At 44.9% G+C, this 20,231-nt stretch overlaps 1 protein-coding gene and 1 non-coding gene across 6 annotated transcripts in view; both read left to right on the top strand.

Annotated features, from left to right (window-relative positions):
* Ptpdc1 (protein tyrosine phosphatase domain containing 1) overlaps positions 1 to 2,809 on the top strand; it is a 50,110-nt gene extending 47,301 nt beyond the window's left edge. For all 5 annotated transcript variants that reach the window (XM_031358479.1, XM_031358478.1, XM_031358481.1 and 2 more), the window contains one exon: positions 734 to 2,809. In XM_031358479.1, the coding sequence (XP_031214339.1) occupies positions 734 to 853 (120 nt within the window). In that variant the 3' untranslated portion in view covers positions 854 to 2,809. The remainder of the gene's footprint in view (positions 1 to 733) is intronic.
* A 5,699-nt stretch (positions 2,810 to 8,508) lies between these two features.
* LOC116082915 lies at positions 8,509 to 8,644 on the top strand. Its single transcript, XR_004115529.1, has one exon. It is a non-coding gene; the product is annotated as a small nucleolar RNA SNORA17 (small nucleolar RNA).
* Positions 8,645 to 20,231: the final 11,587 nt, after the last annotated feature.

Here is a 20,231-nt window from a genome sequence, read left to right as displayed (position 1 = left end):
TGGTATCAGGTTGTTAAAGCTGACCTGTCAGGCAGGTTGTTAAATGTGAGAGCAAAGAGACAAACAGCTGGATTTTGAGCAAGTCTTTTAAATCCTGTTCTCATAGGAGTCAGAGGTATTTGCACACCCAGCCATTTCCACCTTGGGTTAAACAAGATCATCTAAGCAGAGTTAAAAGTCCAAACTTATCAAGTTGGTATCCACAAAAAATATGAAGTAAATGCTTCTGGAGAAATGCAGTTGTCTCTTCCCAATGCCATCAGCCAGACACTGACAAACAAGTAGAGCAGCATCCTGCATCCCTTGTGTTACTGATGAAGTGAACAACCTTTGCTGTGTGGTAATTAGTCTAAGAGGAGCAGTTTGTGGAGGGGAGAAGCTGTGTCAGGATCCCGATTCCTTCTCAGTAGAGCATCCCTTCCTCTGGGACAGTGCAGGGTTTTCTTGCAGCGTAAGTGGTTAATCTCAGCTTCATATAGCTGCTGCCATCACTGGTGGCTTGACATCACTGCCTGGGTTGTCTTAAACTCCAGGTATGACATTGAATGAGTTTTCAGTCAAAGGTTTGGTTTGTGCCCCTGTGTGTATGAAACTTACCATATGTGTTTAACTATATGTACTTTTATATAAATCTTTGTTGTTGTTTTTTTCCAAATCCTTTTTTTCTTTGCAAACAGAAACTCATTAGATTTTTTACTACAGAGTCTTAAATAAAAATTTTCTTTGTCACCAGGTTAATTTTGATTCTGAAAATGGACCAATAGTTTATGACACCTTGAAAAAAATATTTAAGCACACGTTGGAAGAAAAGAGAAAAATGGCAAAAGACAGCCCAAGGCCTGGCCTCTCCTGAGGTTTTCTTCTCTGGACAAGCATCCAGCCTAAGCATCCATCCTCCTGAGGGTGGCGCTTCTGCTCCCCGAGAGCCAGCCTAAGCATCCATCCTCCTGAGGGTGGCGCTTCTGCTCCCCGAGAGCCAGCCTAAGCATCCACCCTCCTGAGGGTGGCGCGTCTGCTCCCCGAGAGCCAGGGCTGGCCGTGCTTCCTGCCTCACTCCACTGTCAGTGCTGTCTTCTGTGCTGAGAATGACGGTTCCTTTTTTTAGTTATTTATTTTAAAATATCTTTGAGCTGTGTCTTGAAAAATTGCCATAAAGTTGGTGCCACTTTATTTATTCACTGAACTGATATTGTTGTATTGACATTTTAAGTATGTTTTATTTGTGTCCTTACTCTTTTTGACATTTTGGAGAAAAAAAAAATAACCCTTTCAAAACAGTTATTTTTTTTTTTGACCAAACTCTTTGTGGAGTTTTTACCAAATAGATCATTTTAGTAGTAAAACCCCACTATGTATCCTTTCCAAGATATGTGTCCCCTCCCTCAGAGATATGACCTAAGATAGTCACCAAGTGTCTTAAACAGTTTTATATTTGTTACTAAGAAGACTATTAATACATTTTAAAGTACTTTTTTTTTAAAACTTTGAAGCCTTTTGTTTTTCTTTTTTTACAGATGTGGCAAAGTCTTTCAAAGAGTATTATTTTCAGTGATTCAGCAGTTCAGTTTACTTTAATAGACTGGCTGGAGCGGTTGGGATTTTGTACTTGTAGAAAGGAGACTTGCTCTTTGTCAGGCTTCCAGACAACCTCTCTCTTGGCTGTCAGGGGAGGGAGCAGCTCTCAACCCAGAAACCTTCCTCTGCTTCCCCAACCTGCTGCCGAGCCAGTTCACTGCTTTACAGAGAAATGGATCAGATGTGGCCAATATGAGCAGCTGCTAAGGAGCAGAACTGGCCTTTGTCCTCCCCAGGACTGTGCAGAAAGGACAGCAGTGCCGGGGGCAGGCTCCTAGCCAGCCCTGCTCCATGGGGGCTGTGTGGCCATCCTGCACAGTCTGTTCAGAGCTGGAGCAAGCCAGTCCGGCCACTTTCTGTCAGGAGTGCTGGCATTGCTGCCTGGCCTGTGCCCCACAGCTGCCCTGCCACAAGCCCTCCTGCCTCGGCCTCTAGCTCTAGCAGCTGTTTTGCTGTAAGGATTATTATTTTTAAGTTGAATTTGACCCTAGGTTGCACTCACCCTAACTGGCTTCAAATAAGCACAGGTGACTGGTCAAATTTGTTTAACTTTAGATTAAGCTAGTAGTCAGCTATTGAGGCCTTATTTAAACTAAATTAATACATAAGAATAGCAGAGCTCATGCCATAATAGTTTTTTTGACAAAGATGATAGCTAGACTAATTCAAACTAAAGAAGTAATAACTCTTTGATTCTCAGAATTTTAGGAAATAAGCAAGACTAAATTAGAATAAATGAAATTTCTCTAACTCATGCCTTTCTGAATTACAGTCTAGTGTATCCAAAACTATTTCAATCATTAGCCTCACCAACTCTGATGGCAAAGGCCAAGTGCAGTTTCCTTCCCCTTGAATGTTCTTGGGAAAGGAAATTCAGTCATGGTTAATGAACCGGCTTTCCCAGTGCTGAAGTATCTGAAGTGCCTAGCCTAACAACAGGAAATCCATGTACTCTGTCTCCTGTGTACATTCTAAAAGCTGACGTTCAAAGAGAATGCTTGTGGTCACCTCTTGTCAGCCTTGAACGGGCAAGTGACACTGTGGACCTTCGCCACCCTCCCTCCTTAAAGCCAGCAACACCTGTGCATTTGCAATACATGTTCTAAGTTCTGCAACAGTCATGTGCTGACACCACTGCATGTCAGAAAATCCAAATACAGCGGCCTGAGAAGGCACTGTCAGGCTCTGGGCAGGTGTTGTGCTTCTTTGAATAAAGGTGAAAAGGACCAACCACTGCCCCGCCTTGTGGTTCTTCATTACAGTGCTCTTGGGCATTGTGCATTCTCCTGGGATACAGGTAAGGGGTTGCTCTCAGCTGAGTTAGCAGCCCAGTTAGCTAGCTGTGCTCACCTTCAGGCATGGTGGGCCATAATGGAGAGCAGGCTCTAAGAGGGATGGTTTTTAAAACAAAATCCAGGAAACAAGATTCTAGCCTCCCTCCATGTAAACGATGAAGAGGATGAGAAAGCAATTGAGAGTACCGCATACTGAGTGTGCTCTTCTCACCAAGGACATTCTCCTCAGCACCCCGAAAAGCATTGTGGAAGCCAAGCATTGCCGACAGCAAGTAAGGTAGACTCCCCACTGTGTGCTCCCTGCCCACACTGCAGCCTGAAAGCTCTTGACTGGTGGGCTAGCCCAGCCTAGAGCACCCTCATGACACCAGAGCCCCTTGAGCACTGCGAGCATTGGATTCCATTAGAGTGCCTACAATGGTGGAAATAGCACACACACAGGAAAAGGCAGAGCCAGCACCGCGTGCTGGTCTCCATCCAGCATACCACACTCACTAATCAAAGCAGGTGATTGTCACTGCTCCCGGTTGCCGCTGCCGAGACTCCCTAACTGCCCTCTGGGAAGAATTGCTGCTCCTGCTGCAGAGTTTGGTTTTTTTTGTGTGTGTGTATGTGTGTAATTCAAACTGTGTACTGATTTACTTGATCATATATTCAGCCAGCTTTCCAGTTTTATGTGAGTATGCTGTGTTGTTACAGGCACAGATAAAAAAGTCTAGAAGGCAGGCAGATGCTGACATTTCCAGGATCTTGTGCCAGTGTATAGTGAGTTGTCCAGAGACACAGGGATCATTACAGGAAAGGAGATGGTTTCTTGAGGAGATGGACAAGGAGCTGGAGGTATACCATACCATCCCTGTGGCCTGGCTTCAAGAGGGCAAGAAGGGTGAGAGGGGCCAAGAAGATTGGAATATCCTGACACCTCTCGTAATTAAGTTTTCTGTATCCACAGTGACTCATACTTGCTTGACTCATTCTTCCTTACATTACCTAACCATTAGCCTGCAGTTTGTCTCTGATGGATGGATATGTGGATGGGTGGAAGAGAGTCTTCAGTGTTCAGGGATGGCTTTGAACTGTCTACATTGTTGAGGATGCACTTCCAATCATCCTGCCTTCACTTCAGTCATCAAAAAAAAACAGACCCCACCTCAAAGGAATAAAAGGTGTGGTTTATTTTGAAGCATATGAGAGTGACCATGGCCTTGGAGCACAGACAGGTTACTCCTGTGGATGCAGTTTAATGATGTTTTAAGTACAAAGAAAGTCATAAGTTTAAACTACATTGGTGGGTACATCAGAGAGGCAGGTACAGAAAATGGGGGAACTTTTCTATAAGCCCAAGATTCTGGGTGATGCCCTTCTTAACATCACCCAGTTTGATTGGTGATGCTAAGAAGGTGCAAACTAGTGGTCTGCTAAGTTAATAGATTCAAAACAAAAGAAAGGCTTTTATCTATTCAAAAGACTTAGGTTCCAATGCAAGCAGAACAAGGACCAGCTGTTCTAGAGGGCCAGAACCTAGCCCAAGATAAGGTAATGAGCCACTGGATCTGCAACACTGTGACCTCTCCACAGTACTGCAGTACTCATCAATCCTGGAAGACACAGCTTCTTTCTCGGAATTCTCATCCACATCTCCCAAGTACCAAGATTATGCCTGGTATGTGCAGTGTTGGGGATCAAACCCAGGGCTTTACTAGGCAAGTACCCCTTCCATATTTTAAATAATATTTTATTTGTGTGTGTGTGTGTGTGTGTGTGTGTGTGTATACATGGGCACATGTGCTTGCTTACACATATAAGTTCAGTACCTATAGAGGCAAGAAGAGCCATCAGATCTGGAACTGTAGTTATTAGGAAGCTGTGAACCACTGCATGGATGCTGAAATTCAAATTCAGGTCCTCTACATGAACAGTATATATATATATATATATTAACTGCTGTGTTAACTCTCCAGCCCTCTACCCTTTGATTTCTTATGAATTTTTTTTCATTTTATTTTTTTTTTAAAAACAGGGGCTTAGGAAATACTCAGTGGCTAAAGTACTTGTACATGTATGTCTGTAAGAAGGTATCAGATCCCTGGAACAGGACTTACAGTTGTGAGCCAATGTAGGTGCTGGGAATTAAATTGGGTTCTTGTGGAAGAACAGCCAGCGCTCTTAACCTCTGAGCCATCTGCCAAACCCCAAAAGAAAAAAATTAAAAACACACAGGCTTTTGAGTTCAGATTCATGTAGAGGGACCATTTCTGTAGGGAAGAAATGGTCAAATTGAGCATTCAGTGTGGTTCAACCTAATGTTAAATGTTCATGTGATTGGCAGGAAGAAACCCAGGGTTTCGGTAAGGTCTAGCTTAGATGGCCATCATTCTAAAGAGCGTCCTACTCTTTCACACTAGTTTCTTTTACAAATGTGAGGGACTTGTTTTTCTTTCTTTTCTTTTCTTTTCTTTTCTTTCCTTTTCTTTTCTCTTCTTTTCTCTTTCTTTCTTCCTTCCTTCCTTCCTTCCTTCCTTCCTTCCTTCCTTTCTTTCTTTATTTCTTTTCTTTTAAGACAGGGTTTCTCTGTGTAGCCCTGGCTGTCCTGGAACTCACTCTGTAGACCAGGCTGGCCTCGAACTCAGAAATCCACCTGTCTCTGCCTCCCAAGTGCTGGGATTAAAGGTGTGCACCACCACTGCCCGGCTTGGGACTTAGTTTTTTTTGAGTAAGACATGTGCCTGTTCTGTGCTAGTCCATGTGTGACATGAGAACCCCGTAGGCATGAGTCCCTTTCTCCAAGAGCCAAGATACCATGATCCAAATGGGCACCAAATTCATGCAATGGGGACTAAATCCTCACAAGCAACTGTGCTTGAGGGAGAACCTCTGTGAAGCTGCTTGAATCATGAGGCTCTGTCCTCATGACCAGATCCTGCCACCACCAACTAGTCTAACTTATATTTTTCTCTGCTACATAAGAATACCATGTTCTCCCCCCAACCCCCACCCTCAGGTTGAAATGTCCATCTGGGTAGCAGAGGTCAGCCCTCCCACAAGGGGCCAGCACTTTAGCCTGACCTCCCAGCCTGGATAGCAGTAAAATGATTCATTAGTTATTAAGAAACAGGCACCACAGGATGTCGCTGCCATGACAAGTCAAAGCGCAGACGTAGCTTGGGAGCTGGGTTAATGAAGACCTGCAGTAGTTCTGGAGTTGTGTCGCTGTGATTGATGCTGTAGCCTTAACTCATTCTTAGTGGTCATGTGGCAAGTGGGCTGTACCAGAAACAGAAGATATTTGTATCTTTTTACAGTGTGTAACTTTATCAAGTAAACTAAATTCGTAAGTGACACTGATCTTGTGGGCTGCAATTTGTAAAGTGGTCCTGATTTCTCTAGGAACTGGACGTTGTTAAGCATTTTTTTTAATTGCAAGCTTAATCACTAATATTAACATCTCAGAGCACTCTAGCACCGAGCCTGTTGTAGACATTTCTAGAAGTCAGAATGGAGGGATTGTGGACCAGTATATTTGGCAGATTTCTTCTGTCAGAGAAATCTCCAAGCCCCAAAGTGTTCTGGATGCTGCCTGGCTTCTCTTAGCTGCTTTTAGTAAAGCAGGAAAATAAATTACTTACAACAGAATTCCTAAGAGGGAAGCAGAGCACAGAGCTCCACACCAGGCACCCTTGATAAGCTCAATGTGTGCAGAAGGAAGCCTGATGCTATTCATCAAAGCCCAGGGCGAGTGAGTGTCTAAGAGGCAGGTCAGAGAACTTCCAAACTGTTGCGAAAGCTTGGGGAGACGGACTAGTATAGAAAGGAACTGGATGCCTGCAGGCCTCTGCTCAGACTCTCCTCAGCCTCTGCTTCTGGTCATGGCTGCAGTCCTCTCACCTGTGGACGACCCCCTCCCCAGCCCAGCCCAGGCGTTGTTGGGGGCTGGCGGACCTTTTAGGAAGTGTAGCCTGATGGGAGGAAGTGAAGTCACCGGGGAGATAATCGGGACTCTAGACTCCCTCTGCTTCTTCAGTCTCTGCATCCTGTACACAAGGTGAGCAGATTCTCCTCCCACTGCAGGACTGTGCTGTAATAGACCCAGCTAGTGAGGCCAAGTAGCCGGAGATAGAAGCCTTTGAACCATGGGCCTTTCGTCACATAAATCTTTCTTTTTTTAAAATAATTCTGTCATTTTTCCCCCCAGCAATGGCATGCTGACAACATCATGACTTAAAATTTTTTCCAAGTCTCTTATTTAAGAAAAGACAGCTGGATTCTCACGGCTAGCTGCAGTCTCCGGCGATTTGTTAGAGTGTCACATGCCACGATGCAGCTGGAGAGTCCCCCAGTATATTCATGAGAACGAAAAGTCCACATGCTATCTTAGGATTCCGGAAACAGTCTGAGCCTTACAGATCCCTCAAAGGAATGTGAAGTCCTCGGAATGGGGCTTGGGAGATAGCTCAATTAGGGCTTGCTATGCACATACAAGGGCCTGAGCTCACTTTCCTGAACCCATGTCAAAAGGCTGGGCATGGTGGTGTCTGCTCTGAATCCTAGTACTGGGGAGGCAGAGGTGGGCAGATCCCCAGGTCTCAGTGGCCAGCCAGCCTAGCCTAATCAATGACTTCCAAGCCAGGAAGAGACTGTCTCAGACAGTAGGTGGACAGTGCCTGAAGAACAACACCAGAGATTGTCCTCTGATCTTCACATGTATGCACACACATGTGCACTTGTAGCTGTGTGCATACATGTGCATACACATACATACAGACACACATACTGGAATCTCAGGGATACATAACAGTAGAGGATCTCTATAAATCTTCAAAACTAACCTAAGAAAAACCTTCCACCAAGGAGGTGATGCTGGAAGTAGATTCAGTTGGTGAGAAGAGAGAAACAGGATGGCTCAGCTGTTAAGAGCACTTGTTGCTCTTGCAGAAGACCCAGGTTCAGTTCCTAACAGTCGCATGGTACCTCACAACCATCCACACTTCATAGTTCCTAGGGATCCAGTGCTCTCTTCTGGACTCCATGGGCTCTAAGCATGAATGTACTGCACAGACAAGCACACAGGCAAAAACTCTCATACACATAAAATAAATAAAATAAGTAAAAAAAAAAATCAAAATTAAAGTAGACAAGGAGCAGTATAGAACCACACTCTCATCCGAAAGAAACTTACTAAAAGAATAAAAAATGTCAGTGGTTTAGTGTACAGAATAACCCTGTAGGTAGCGATATAGATTTTTAATTAATAAACTTATAGATGATGTGAGAATTCTATAAGAACCCAGCAAAATTTACTATTTGCAAATTTCATAAATGAACTTCTTCAATGAAAGGATGAAATGAAAAAAAATAAATGAACTTAAAGGTCAATGAGATAGTGTGTGTGTAAAAACACTGGCTACACAAACAAGCCTGGTGAGTTCCATCCTTAGAACCCTCAGTGGAAGGAGAGAACACTCAGAAGTTGTCCTCTGGCCTCCGTGTACACCGAGACATGCTACACACACACACACACACACACAGCAAGATAACTTTAAAAAAATTCTTATCTGGTGAAATAAAACTATATTCTTTTTTTTTTTTAAATCACTCCACTCATTTGGCTAACAATGAGGAATATTCTACAAAAATTACTGCTGCTCCGAGAGCATTGCAGATGTGGCTGCTGTGTCTCATGTGTGTCAGTAGGTGGCAGAGAGGAGAAAGGCTGTGTCTGAGAAAGGCTCAGTGTTCTGACCTATGGAAATCTGAATGATTAGTAGTCTAACATTCCCTAAAAAAGAGTGAGGCTGAGACCACCATCAGTCTGGCACTAGGGAGCCCCAGACAGGGAGCTAGCCTGAGACAACCAGCCCTGGACAGACTCACAGGATGGGCATGCAGGAAGAGCAGGCCTGACACATCCATCAGACTGGCCCCATGGGGCCAAGACGGAGCCAGCCTGAGATGACCACCATTCAGGCACCACCTAGCTTTGGAAGGAGCAGACCATGTTCAAGATGACTCCTGTCTGGCGCCATAATGCATGAGCAGACCACAGCACTCCTGACATCACTCCTGAAACAGACCTAGACACTCAGAGACCTCCGAGGCTACTAAGAGGAGCAAGTAAGAGGTGGAGAAATGGAAGAGAAAGAGGAAATGAAAGATGTGGGCACAACGAAGGGAGACAGAGCTGGAATAAAAAGAAAGAAAAAATGTGAGTACCCGGTGACGCCACCTAGGACCATGGTGGGGGGGGGGTCAGGGCTGTGCTGACACTGGGGTCCAAGTCTGGGTCCACGACCCTGCAGCAGATCCATTGGTGGATCTGTTACCACCAATGGACAGGCAGGCATCCCTGGTCTGGTCTGCCAGTAGGAACTAGTTGATATCTGAGAGCTGTGTAGAACTGACCCCACCCATCACCTGGGCTTCCTGGGAGAGCTGGGCCTTGAGGCATGAGAGCTGACTCAGCCCCTAGCCAGCTGCAGTGCTTGGGAGAGCAGCTCCCCCCCCCCCCCCCCCCCCCCCCCCCCCCCCCCCCCGCCCCCGCCCCCGCCCCTGGAGGATATAAGACTACTGGCCCTACCAGTAGTCTCCCTGTGGTGGTGTGGACTAGGGAGAGATACTTTCTTCTCTCTTCCCCCCTTTCCCCTCACCACCTGCGGCAGGCAGGAGAGCTGGCCCTGAGGTCGGGAGAGCAGGAGAGCTAGCCTTGTCCCCACCTACTGCAGCAGGTATGGGGGGTAGGATGGGGGGAGGTAGATGAGTGGGGTACATGATGTGACGTTCACAAAGAACCAATAAAAAGTTTGTTTAAAAAAATTTTAACTGGATTTTAAAGGGAAAATGAAAAAAATTAGATACCCAGACAAAAAGGCTGACGTTTACAAAGCCAGATAGCCACCGGATTTGTTGAAAGCAACTCATGCCAGAAGTGAGTATCTTGTTTGGTGTGTGTGTGTGTGTGTGTGTGTGTGTGTGTGTGTGTGTGTATGTGTGACCTGTAATTCCAGCTCTTCAGGGAATAGAGACAAGAGGTCCCCAAAGCAACCTGGCTAGTGTAGCTAGCAAAAACAGAAAGTTCTGGGTTCATCAGGAGCCCCTGCCTCAACATGTAGGGCAGAGTGACCTAATATAAACTCAAGCCCTTCCATATGTGCATGCACACATGCATGCAAAACTAATGCACAAATTCAATACACAAACATATGCACAAAAGACATTATGAATTCCTGAAGGTCCTATACCCGAGTCACCTTTAACTAAGTTTATCAGGGGACAAGAAATTGTATTGAAGGCAGTGTATAGATATCCAATCAATGGGAAACTACAGGATTAAGAACCCATTTCCTTCCATAAACAAGACACAAGAGAAAATTAGAGAGGAATCCGTAGATGGAGAAGAACCTGTGTGGAGCTGGCTTCTATCCTGACATGAACAAACCATCATGGAATAGTGATGCCAATGCCTACAGGAGATCTGATGCCAAGGAGGTACTGCAATTTTTGTTTCTAAAATAGAGGGAGGGGAAACTGTAATCAAAATATGGTGCACACCTTTAATCTCAGCACGGGGGGGGGGGGGGCACAGAAGCAGGTGGATCTCTGAGTTCTAGGCCAGTCCGATCTACAGTTCTAGTTCCAGGACAGATGGGGCTACACAAAGAAACCCTGTCTTGAAGAAAACAATAAATAAATAAATAAATAAATAAATAAATAAATAAATAAATTAGAAAGATATGTTGTATGAGAAAAGTATCTATATTCCATAAGCAAAAATTTAAAAATGAGTTTAGCATTTGCCTTTCCACCCTCCTGCTCCCTCCTCTCCATCTCTCTTACTTCCTGTTTTTCTTGCTCCTTTTTCTGATTTTAAGAGAGTACCTAAGCCTCAGGGATTCTAAGCTGCCACTACGATTGACTTTTCACTGCATTTACAAACATCAGGGATCCAAACTTGAAATTGCAAAGGCAATACCATTTATCCTAGCATCTAAAAGATGAAACTCCAGGACATGACCCCCGGGAGCCATGGACCGGTGAACCACCTGTCATATGAGCTTTGGAGTGGCTGCTATAAACCGTCAAACCTTGTGACTTACCAGGAATGAGTTCTCTCAAGGCTCTGCTCATTTTGTGAGTCTGAGCGGCATGTTAGGAGGACCGTGGTCCTTTCAGAAGCCTCTCACCTTCCTTGGCACCCAGCATCCGCAGTGTGTGGCTTTTGCTTAAATACTGATTAGCTCCAGTATCTGTCTCCATAGCCATGATCCTCACACCTGTCTTCTCCACGGCCCAGCCCCTCTCTCTCCTGGCCTCTTCCCCTCTTCCTCATACATGAGCTCTGTGGCTGTAGGGCCACCTGCATAACCTGCAATGTGCTTCTAAGATGTTTGACGACATCTAGAGAGTGCTAGAGGTCACATCCAGGTCCTGCAAGGAAGCGAAGGGTAGCATGCTCTGCTAAGGGTCATGGTTCACTTTACTCTGACTGTAACTGGAAACTATCATAGACTACAGCATAAACTAGACAGCTACTAGCTAAGTCAATGATGTACCTTATTTATAAGTGGAAAGACTATCAAAATGTCACATCCTCACTGACTTATATTTCAGTGTATTGCTAAGCAAAACCCAGCAGTCTTATCTTAGAGAAGTTGAAAAACTGATTTTGAAATGTATATGGAGCCGGACAGTAGTGGTACACGCCTTTAATCCCAGCACTTGGGAGGCAGAGGCAGGCGGATTTCTGAATTCCAGGCTAGCCTGGTCTACAGAATGAGTTCCAGGACAGCCAGGACTACACAGGGAAACCCTGTCTCGAAACCGCCTCCCCTCCCCCCAAAAATGTATGTAGAAAGGCAAAAGAGCAGACAAGCTTAGACAACTTTGATATCCCATGGCTCCTTGAATGATCCTCCTTCCAGAATGTTAGCGTGTGTGTGTGTGTGTGTGTGTGTGTGTGTGTGTGTGTGTGTGTGTGTGTGCTTCCTCACTTATAAATATTATTCATTTTAACAGCTTTAGTGAGATAGAACTAACACACAATCCTTGGCAATTTGGTAAACTTGTGTGTGTGCGCGCGTGTGTGTGTGTGTGTGTGTGTGTGTGTGTGTGTGTGTGTGTGTGTGTGTGTGCATGTTACCAGGGACCCAGCCCAGGGCCTGCTGCACACCAAGCATGATTATTTAGTGAACTATATCTCTAGCCCTGATTGAGTGAGCTTTGACATCTGTACACATCATTGAAACCGATACCACAGTCAGCATATGGGATGTCTCCAGGTCTCTAAGACTCTCCTGAGACAATACAAGGAACTTCCCTCCCCAGCCAGGGCCAGACCTGACTCTGGATTGGCTGCCGCTTTACTTACACTCATTCAGAAACAATGTTGTCTTTTTCTGTCAGGTTTCCTTCTCAGCATCATTTGGCTGAAATTCTTTCCACTACAATAGGTACCTGCAGCTTATTCCTTTTATGGATGAATATTATTGTCCCCAGTGGATATTCCACCTTTTCTTTAGTTTTTTGAACTGGTCTCTCTGTGTAGCCCTGGCTACCCTAAAACTCAGTATGTAGTTCCAGGGTGGCCTTGAACTGTAAGGGACCTGTTTGCTTCTGCCTCCTAACTGCTAGGGTTAAAGGTGTGTGTCACCATGCCAGCTCACTCCATAGCCGTTTATCCACTCACAGGCTCATGAGATTGGCATTGCTTCCAGTGTGTACATGCCTAAGTGTGTGCTTGTGGAGGCTCAAAGTTGATACCAGGTGTCTTCCTCAGTCACTCTCCACTTTCTTAAGACAGGGTGGGTTTCTCGCTAAACCTGAAGCTCACCAGTGTGACTAGACAGGTTGGCAACCGAGTCTGCAGATCCTACTGTCTCTTCCACGGAGCTCTGGAGTCACAGTCACACAGTGCCAGGCCTGGTTGTTCGTTTTGGTTTTGTTTGCTTGTTTGCTTATATCCTAGGTGGGTGCCAGAAGATTGGAACTTTAGTCCTTAAGCTTTCGTGGCAACTATTTTCCCAACTGGACCATCTGATCCTGTTGTTATTGTTGTTGTTGTTGTTGTTGTTGTTATTTTTTTTTAAGTTAAAAGTAAATAGACCTTCTAACTGAATTCTGGCACCTGACTATAGATCTCCAGTGAACCTCTGCGATTTGTTTTTTAAAATAGGAGGCTTAGGCTATTTTATTTTATACTCTAAAATGTCTTTAAATAAATTGAAATTTATCTCTTAAGTTTTCCTTCTCTTGAGAATTTCTGAAGGATTGAATTTGGGAAACCCCAGTCTGTATTGGAACAGCTGCCTTCCATCCTTCCTCCGTCCTGTCTCTAAATATTACTCAGTACAAGTAAACCATCATTTTTCTAGACTCTGACTAATGCTTTTTTTTTTTTATTCTTGGTTTTTCTGGTCACCACACATTCAGCACACAGCCTCGCTTGCCAGATGTTTGGCTTCCTGCTTTCTATATTTAAAACACACGGAGGAGATATAGCTGTGATGGCCACATAATTTTTTATTTTCTTCTTTGGGTCAGTGATTTAAAATGTTGAAATCATTTTAATTTGAAGGCACAAGAATGCTGGTTCTGTAACCTCGCTTAGAAAAGGGAACAGGCAAACCATCTTCTGCAGGGCTGCGAGGGAGGTCAGGCCAAGGCCTGGAGGCCTCCTCTCAGGAATTCTGACACAAGGCCTCCTGGCTGTGGGCCAGACACTGAGTCATGGGGAAAAGCTGCCTGCAAAATAAACCTCTGGGCTAGTGAGAAATGCTGCTTTAGAAGGGCCTTTGTCGGAGCTGAAGTTAGAGGTCTGAACACAGCAGCCAGGCCTTCATTCAGGCCTGGCTAGAAACACTTTGGAGTCCTCCCAACCCCACTCCAGGTTAGGGACCCTTGAGCAGCCCATACTGAAGGAGGAGCACACATGGGGACAGACAGCAGCTTGAGGCAGAACAAGTCTTTTCTACAGCACATTCCAAGCCAAGTCCTGTGAAGACTTGAGAAGGCCGCGGGGACCACATGTGCTCACCTGGCAGAAGGACTGGCTTTCTGGACACAGGACCAATAAATGTGAGCCCTTTTGTTCCTTTGTTCTGAGAAGACCAAATAATTCTCTGTCCCTCCACAGGAAGACAAAGTACAAAATAAAATGAAGCCAGAGGGTCGTTCTGGTGACAAATTTCTAAGAGCCATACTTTTCCAATGTTTTGTGTTGAGACAGAATTTTACTATGTACTCCTGGCAGGTCTCAAAGTCACAGGGAGATTCCTGCCTCTGCCTCCTGAGTAATGGCATGAGTCACTAAATCCAGCCCTGTTTTGTTTGTTTTTTATTTTTTGTTTTTGAGACAGGGTTTCTCTGTATAGCCCTGGCTGTCCTGGAACTCACTCTATAGACCAGACTGGCCTCAAACTCAGAAATCCGCCTGCCTCTGCCTCCCAAGTGCTGGGATTAAAGGCGTGTACCACCACTGCCCAGCTCAGCCCTGTTTTTATTAATCCATTGTTAGAGAGGTTTTTTTCTTTCTTTTTTTTTTAATTTTTATTTATTTGTTTATTATGTATACAGCAAGCCAGGAGAGGGCACCAGATCTGATTATAGGTTGTTGAGTTTTGTTTGTGACAGGTTTCCTCTATATAGTCCAGGCTAGCCCTGAACTCATACTCTCCCTTCCTCAGTTTTCCGAGGGCTAGAATGTCAGGAATGATCCACTCTGCCTAGCAAGACTGCAGCTTATAATAGAGCATGTCTAGCAGGACTCAGGACCTCTGAAAGAGCAGCTTTAACCTCTGAGCCATCTCTCCGGCCATTGTTAGAGTTCTTTAATCTCTGTGTTTATGTCAACTAATTGGCCCAGGACCCCACCCCCACCTTCACCCCCACCCACTTTGAAATAAGGTTTCGTGTATCTCAACTGGCCTTGATTTCACTATGTAGCCAAGGGTGACCTTGAACTTCTGGTCTTCCTGTCTCCACCTAGTACAATCCTGCTTTATGTGAGGCTTCATATATGCTAGTCAAGCACTATACTGACTGAGCTATAGCCCCAGCCATCTTTCTGCTTCCCTCTCAGCCCAGCCTGGGTGCAGGTTAAATTCTCAGCATATCACTCACGAACTTCAAGTCTCAGAGTTGGTCCAGAATTGCCTGAAAAGCATCAAATCAGATTCCAGTCAGAGCCCTGTTTATCTTTAACAGTCAGAGCCACTGTCCTGGTCCCTGACACTAGCAGAAGATTTAGTACATTGTCTGAAATGAAAGGACATCTGTGCCAGCTTCATGTGGTGGTCCTGTGATGAGTGGGACCGTGCGGGTGGAACACTGAATGAGGTGCTCAGCATGCAATAGAGGTCAACAAATGGTCACTATCCTCCATCACAGCTCTCCTGTCCCCTGCTAGACATGCTCTATTATAAGCTGCAGTCTTGCTGGGCATAGTGGGTCATTCCTGACATTCTAGCCCTTGGAAAACTGAGGTAGGGAGAGTATGAGTTCAGGGCTAGCCTGGACTACATAGAGGAAACCTGTCCCAAACAAAACACAATCTACCCTTTCCTCTTGGAGCAAACAAATGACAGGTGATCACTTGAGCAGGAGCAGAGCCCAGGCTACTCCTTCGCCTCTACTCCAGTGCCCCATGAATGGTGTCCCATAGAGGAAGTAAAGGTAAGGCCATGCTAGCACCGCTCTAAGGAAAATAGGATGTAGAAAATGGAATGTGAGCTTAGAAACAGCACCAATCTCCCAATGCTGATGGATAAAATAGTTTCAAAGTTGGGTTTGTATTCTTGTTGTCCTTTTTTATTTTATTTTGCAGTATTTTGCATTTTATTGAATATATTCATTTTACATGGTACTGTGTTACATAAAGATACCTTTGCACAAGTATACATTCTATGTTGGACACATTCCCTATTATTTATTTTTATCATATTTTTATAAAAGCATAGATCTGGAGGTATGGTACACATTTGTGATCCCAGAACTTGGGAGGCTGAGACAGGAGGATGGAAAGTCTGAGGCTATCCTGGGTGAGACAGCAAGACCCTATTTCAAAAAACTAACCAAAGAAAGCAACAGGGGCTGGAGATAAGGTACAGTAAGTAAAGCTTTCTGGTCATCAGGTCTGGCCAAGCTCCAAGAGGAACATCTAAAGCAAAACATAAGACAAGAGAGATAGAAGTCATCCAATATGGACCTGAGGCCTCCAGATGCATATATATGCACAACTGCATGCATACATCACACAGACACATGGACACACACACACTCATTAAGGTATCGGTCTATGTTATGTTAGATTTTGTTTTATAAACTAGCCTGTTACTGTGGACAGTTTGAAAAGCTCTGATCTAAACTGGACAGCAAATCCAGATCCATCACTGAGTATCAGAGCCAAAAAGCTCCCACGAGGACCTCTGAGGCAGCTCTCCTCAGGCCTGGAGCTGTTTCACAGCAGACTGAGGACAAAGGATGCAGAGGGCAGGCAGCTTTCATCCTGTTGCTTTGTGTTCTGGACCAGACTGATCAAAAAGCCCTAACACCTTGAGGCAGGTGGGGGTGGGCAACAGTTGTGATCCTGGGCTTTTCCTGGAACCCATGTTTCTGTAAAAGGGATCATCTCACTGCCACTGTGGGCTTGGGTCTTTGAGGCAAGCAAGTGTCCATCTCTGGCCCTGACTGCTTGCCTTTGCATGACTATCTTCTGGACTCACAATTCTGATGGGGCCTCACCATGGATCCCGTGAGCCCCTGTTCCACATTAATGACTGCTCTTCTGGATTATGCACCTTCTCCTTCACATTTGCGTGTCCTCACATGACCCATCCTTCAAGTTCAGCTCTAAACACTGAGTCCTCCACAAAGCCTATGAACCAGCCATGACTGAACACTTCGAACTGCCAAGCATAGTGGCTTAAGTTGGAAAGATGTGGCTCTTTAGTTCCAGGAAGTTTCCAGCAAGGAGTAGTTGCAGTTCTTGCTCAACTCATTGACTCAAGGCTTGGGTCACATTCTCTGCAGCTCTAGGGGCTTGACTTCTTAGTCATAAGACAGCCTCTGTAGTTCCAAGAGCTTCCTGAATGGGAGACACACAGTGAATGTTAGGAATGGTAAAGTAACAAGCCAGGGACCATAGGTAGTGTCTTAAGCCAGGGACCATAGGTAGTGTCTTAGCTCAGGTTTTATTGCTATGAAAAGACACCATGACCATGGCAACTCTTACAAAACAAAACAAAACAAAACGTTTAATTGGGCCTGGCTTACAGTTCAGAGGTTTAGTCTGTCATCATCACTGTGGGAAGCATGGCAGCATGCAGGCAGACATGGTGCTGGAGAGGGAGCTGAGAGTTCTACACCTGGATTGGCAGGCAGTAGGAAGAGAGTGAGACACTGGGCCTGGCTTGAGCATGTGAGACCTCAAAGCCCACCCCCAGTGACACAGTTCCTCCAACAAAGCCACACCCACTCCAACAAGGCCACACCTCCTAATAGTGACACTCCCTATGGAGGTGGGGGACATTTTCATTCAAACCACCATAGCTATACAGAATTAGAAAGCAAAAGGGATCCAAGATGGCTGTGTTTTACAGACCATGGATGAAGAAGCAAGAGAGCAGCCAGAGACTCCTGGCCCAAGATGATCAGGTCCAGTCAGCAGATGGTGGCTGGAAGCTGGAGCCAAGGTTCCTGGCCCCTCTCCATGAGTCTCCTTTGCAATCTTACTGCAGATGTGGAAATGACAGTGCACAGAAGGGGCTAATGGCCAGCCATGTTTATCATCTAGATTATAAGTGACCACAAGCTGTCGTAAAGAGCCAGCTAACAAGGACTGGAGAGATGGCTCAATAGGTAAAATTCTTACATAAGCACATAAGAGCCAGAGTTCAAACCATAGAGCTTATGTTAAGAAAAGAAAAAAAATAAAGCCCTTATGTTGTAAGCCCAACACTGATAGATAGCTTTGTTTGTTTTTATTCTGTTTCATTTCATTTTGCTGTTTTTCTCAATTTTTTTTAAAAAAGGTGAGTCCCATCCTCGGCTAGGAAGCATACTTTAGACTATCTTATAAGATGAATAAGGCACGGCTCAGCATCTGCAATCTATTTCCCTTATTTCCTGACACTTTTCCTATAGTGTATATCTTTTTAAAGATTATGTTATTACTTTATCTTTTGCCTGCATGTATGTTTGTGTACCGTGTATCTGCAGTGCTTGAAGATACCAGAAGAGGGCACTGTAACTGCCTGCATGTAGCTGAAGTTGTGAGCCCCTATGTGGGTGCTTGGAATAGAACCTGGGTCCTCTAGAAGTGCAGTCAGTGTTCTTAACTTCTGAGTCAACTCTCAGCCCCTGCCATATATCCCTTAAGAGCTCATCTTTGAATACATTTGTCAAATGTATACTTGACAAATGTTATCCAAAAGTTTCCAGGTCACATATATGTGTGTGCACAGGCATACACTGAAAAACTAGACATTCATTTTGAAATAAGTTCTAGGGTGAACTTTTGGTTCTCGAGGACAGTGACATCAGGGAAGAGGCCTGGGGCTGTTGTCTGGGCCACTGGGCTATGAGTCGGCAGCATGTACTGGGTTGTCTGAAAGCAGAAACTGAGAAGCTAAGTCCACAAGAGTGCCCATCTAGGGCTGGAGTGGCCAGGTGACAAGTGTAAAGTGGCTTGGGGAGGGGGTAGAGCTGAGGATGGCTGCAAGATCTAGGGACTGGATCCTGATAAGACCACAACAGGCCCAACTTTGAAGGAGAAATCTGGGCTGGTGACATCTGGGCCAACCTCTGACTATCCTTCTTCCATCCTAGACAATACCTGTTGAAATTGGGTCTGTTACATTACCTCATCTTCCAGCCAGGATAGTGTAACAGGGACTGGTTTTACTCTGTCTTTTGAAACAATAGCAAACACAAAACATAACAAACAACACTTTTAAAGGCACTGGATGTTTGTCCACCAAAGACAATTCCCGAGATAGAAAACAAACAAGGCGAATGTACAAGTTCTTCACCTTGCCACCTCAAGAGAGTTTTCTAGCGTTAGCCCTAACAGAGGGAGGTTCAAACAAGAAACTCAGATTGCCTGAGTCCCGAGAGATAAGAGTGTACAGAGCACCTGGAGACCAGTCACAGCTCTCAAGTACAGGTCTGTAAGAAAGGGAACCCATGGAAGATGGAGCAAGCCTAGAACAATGCCTGTCCCCAGCAGCGTTAATGAGAAACTCAGCAACCATAAGTGTTGGGAAGTAATTGTTGGGTTTTGTTTCAGTGGTGGGAATAATCCGCCCTATACTGACAATTGCTCTTAGAAACAAATTGTTTCTAAGTCACTCAACTGTACCACAGAACAAAATGTAAGTTTTGTAGGAATTCGAAAATACCCAGCACCCAACAGAGTAAGATTTACTGTGTCTGGCATCTCATTAAAGATAATCAGGCAGGCAGTGAAGTCGGAAAACACGAAGACAATAACCACAGAATCACAGCCGAGTCAGAACAGACAGATGGTAGAATTCACAGGGAAAGACATTAAACATTATTATAACTGAGGGCTGGGGAGCTCGTGCCTTAGATGAAGGGACGTGCTATAGATAGAGCTTGACCACCTGTGAGAACAGACATTGCAAGTTTTTCTCTGACCCCTGCATGTGCTTGTGGCATACAGGTGCCCCAACACACACACACACACACACACGCACACGCACACGTACACGCACATGATAAATAAATAGAACATAATACAATTAAAGTTATGATGATTTGATGGCAGCCTGGAGAGATGCTTGCAAAGCAGGTAAAGTGCTCTCAGTGCAGGCATGAGGACCTGAAGTTCAGATGCGCAGCACCTCTAAGTGCTGGGTACGGTTATATGCCTAATAACTCTAATGTTCAGGGTTAGGCAAAGACAGGCAGGTCCTAGTGGCTCAGTGGTCAGCCAGTCTCACTAGAATGGAAAATTCTACATTTAGTAAGAGACCCTGTCTCAAATAATAAAGTAGAGAGTGATGGGCCAGCATACCCAATCCATTCTGGCCTTGCACGTACACACATAGGCAAGTACACCTGCACACACACACACTTACACATGTACCACACATGTATACATCACAGATACACACATGTTATACCTACACAGCAAGCCCTGCTTCCTCAAAATTTAGGTTGAGTGTTTTTTGTTTTGTTTTTATAAAAACTACAATGTCATGAAAATGGGGTCAATGGCAGTCAGATAGTATATAAAAAAAAAGAAAAGAAAATGAACTTGAAGAAAAATTAAAAATTATACAGGATGAGCCGGGCGGTGGTGGCGCACGCCTTTAATCCCAGCACTTGGGAGGCAGAGGCAGGCGGATT

The sequence above is a fragment of the Mastomys coucha genome, unplaced genomic scaffold (assembly GCF_008632895.1).
Source record: "Mastomys coucha isolate ucsf_1 unplaced genomic scaffold, UCSF_Mcou_1 pScaffold7, whole genome shotgun sequence".
In the NCBI taxonomy this organism is placed as follows: domain Eukaryota; kingdom Metazoa; phylum Chordata; class Mammalia; order Rodentia; family Muridae; genus Mastomys; species Mastomys coucha.
Note: the sequence above shows the minus strand (reverse complement) of the source record. Positions and strands in the feature narration are given on the sequence as shown.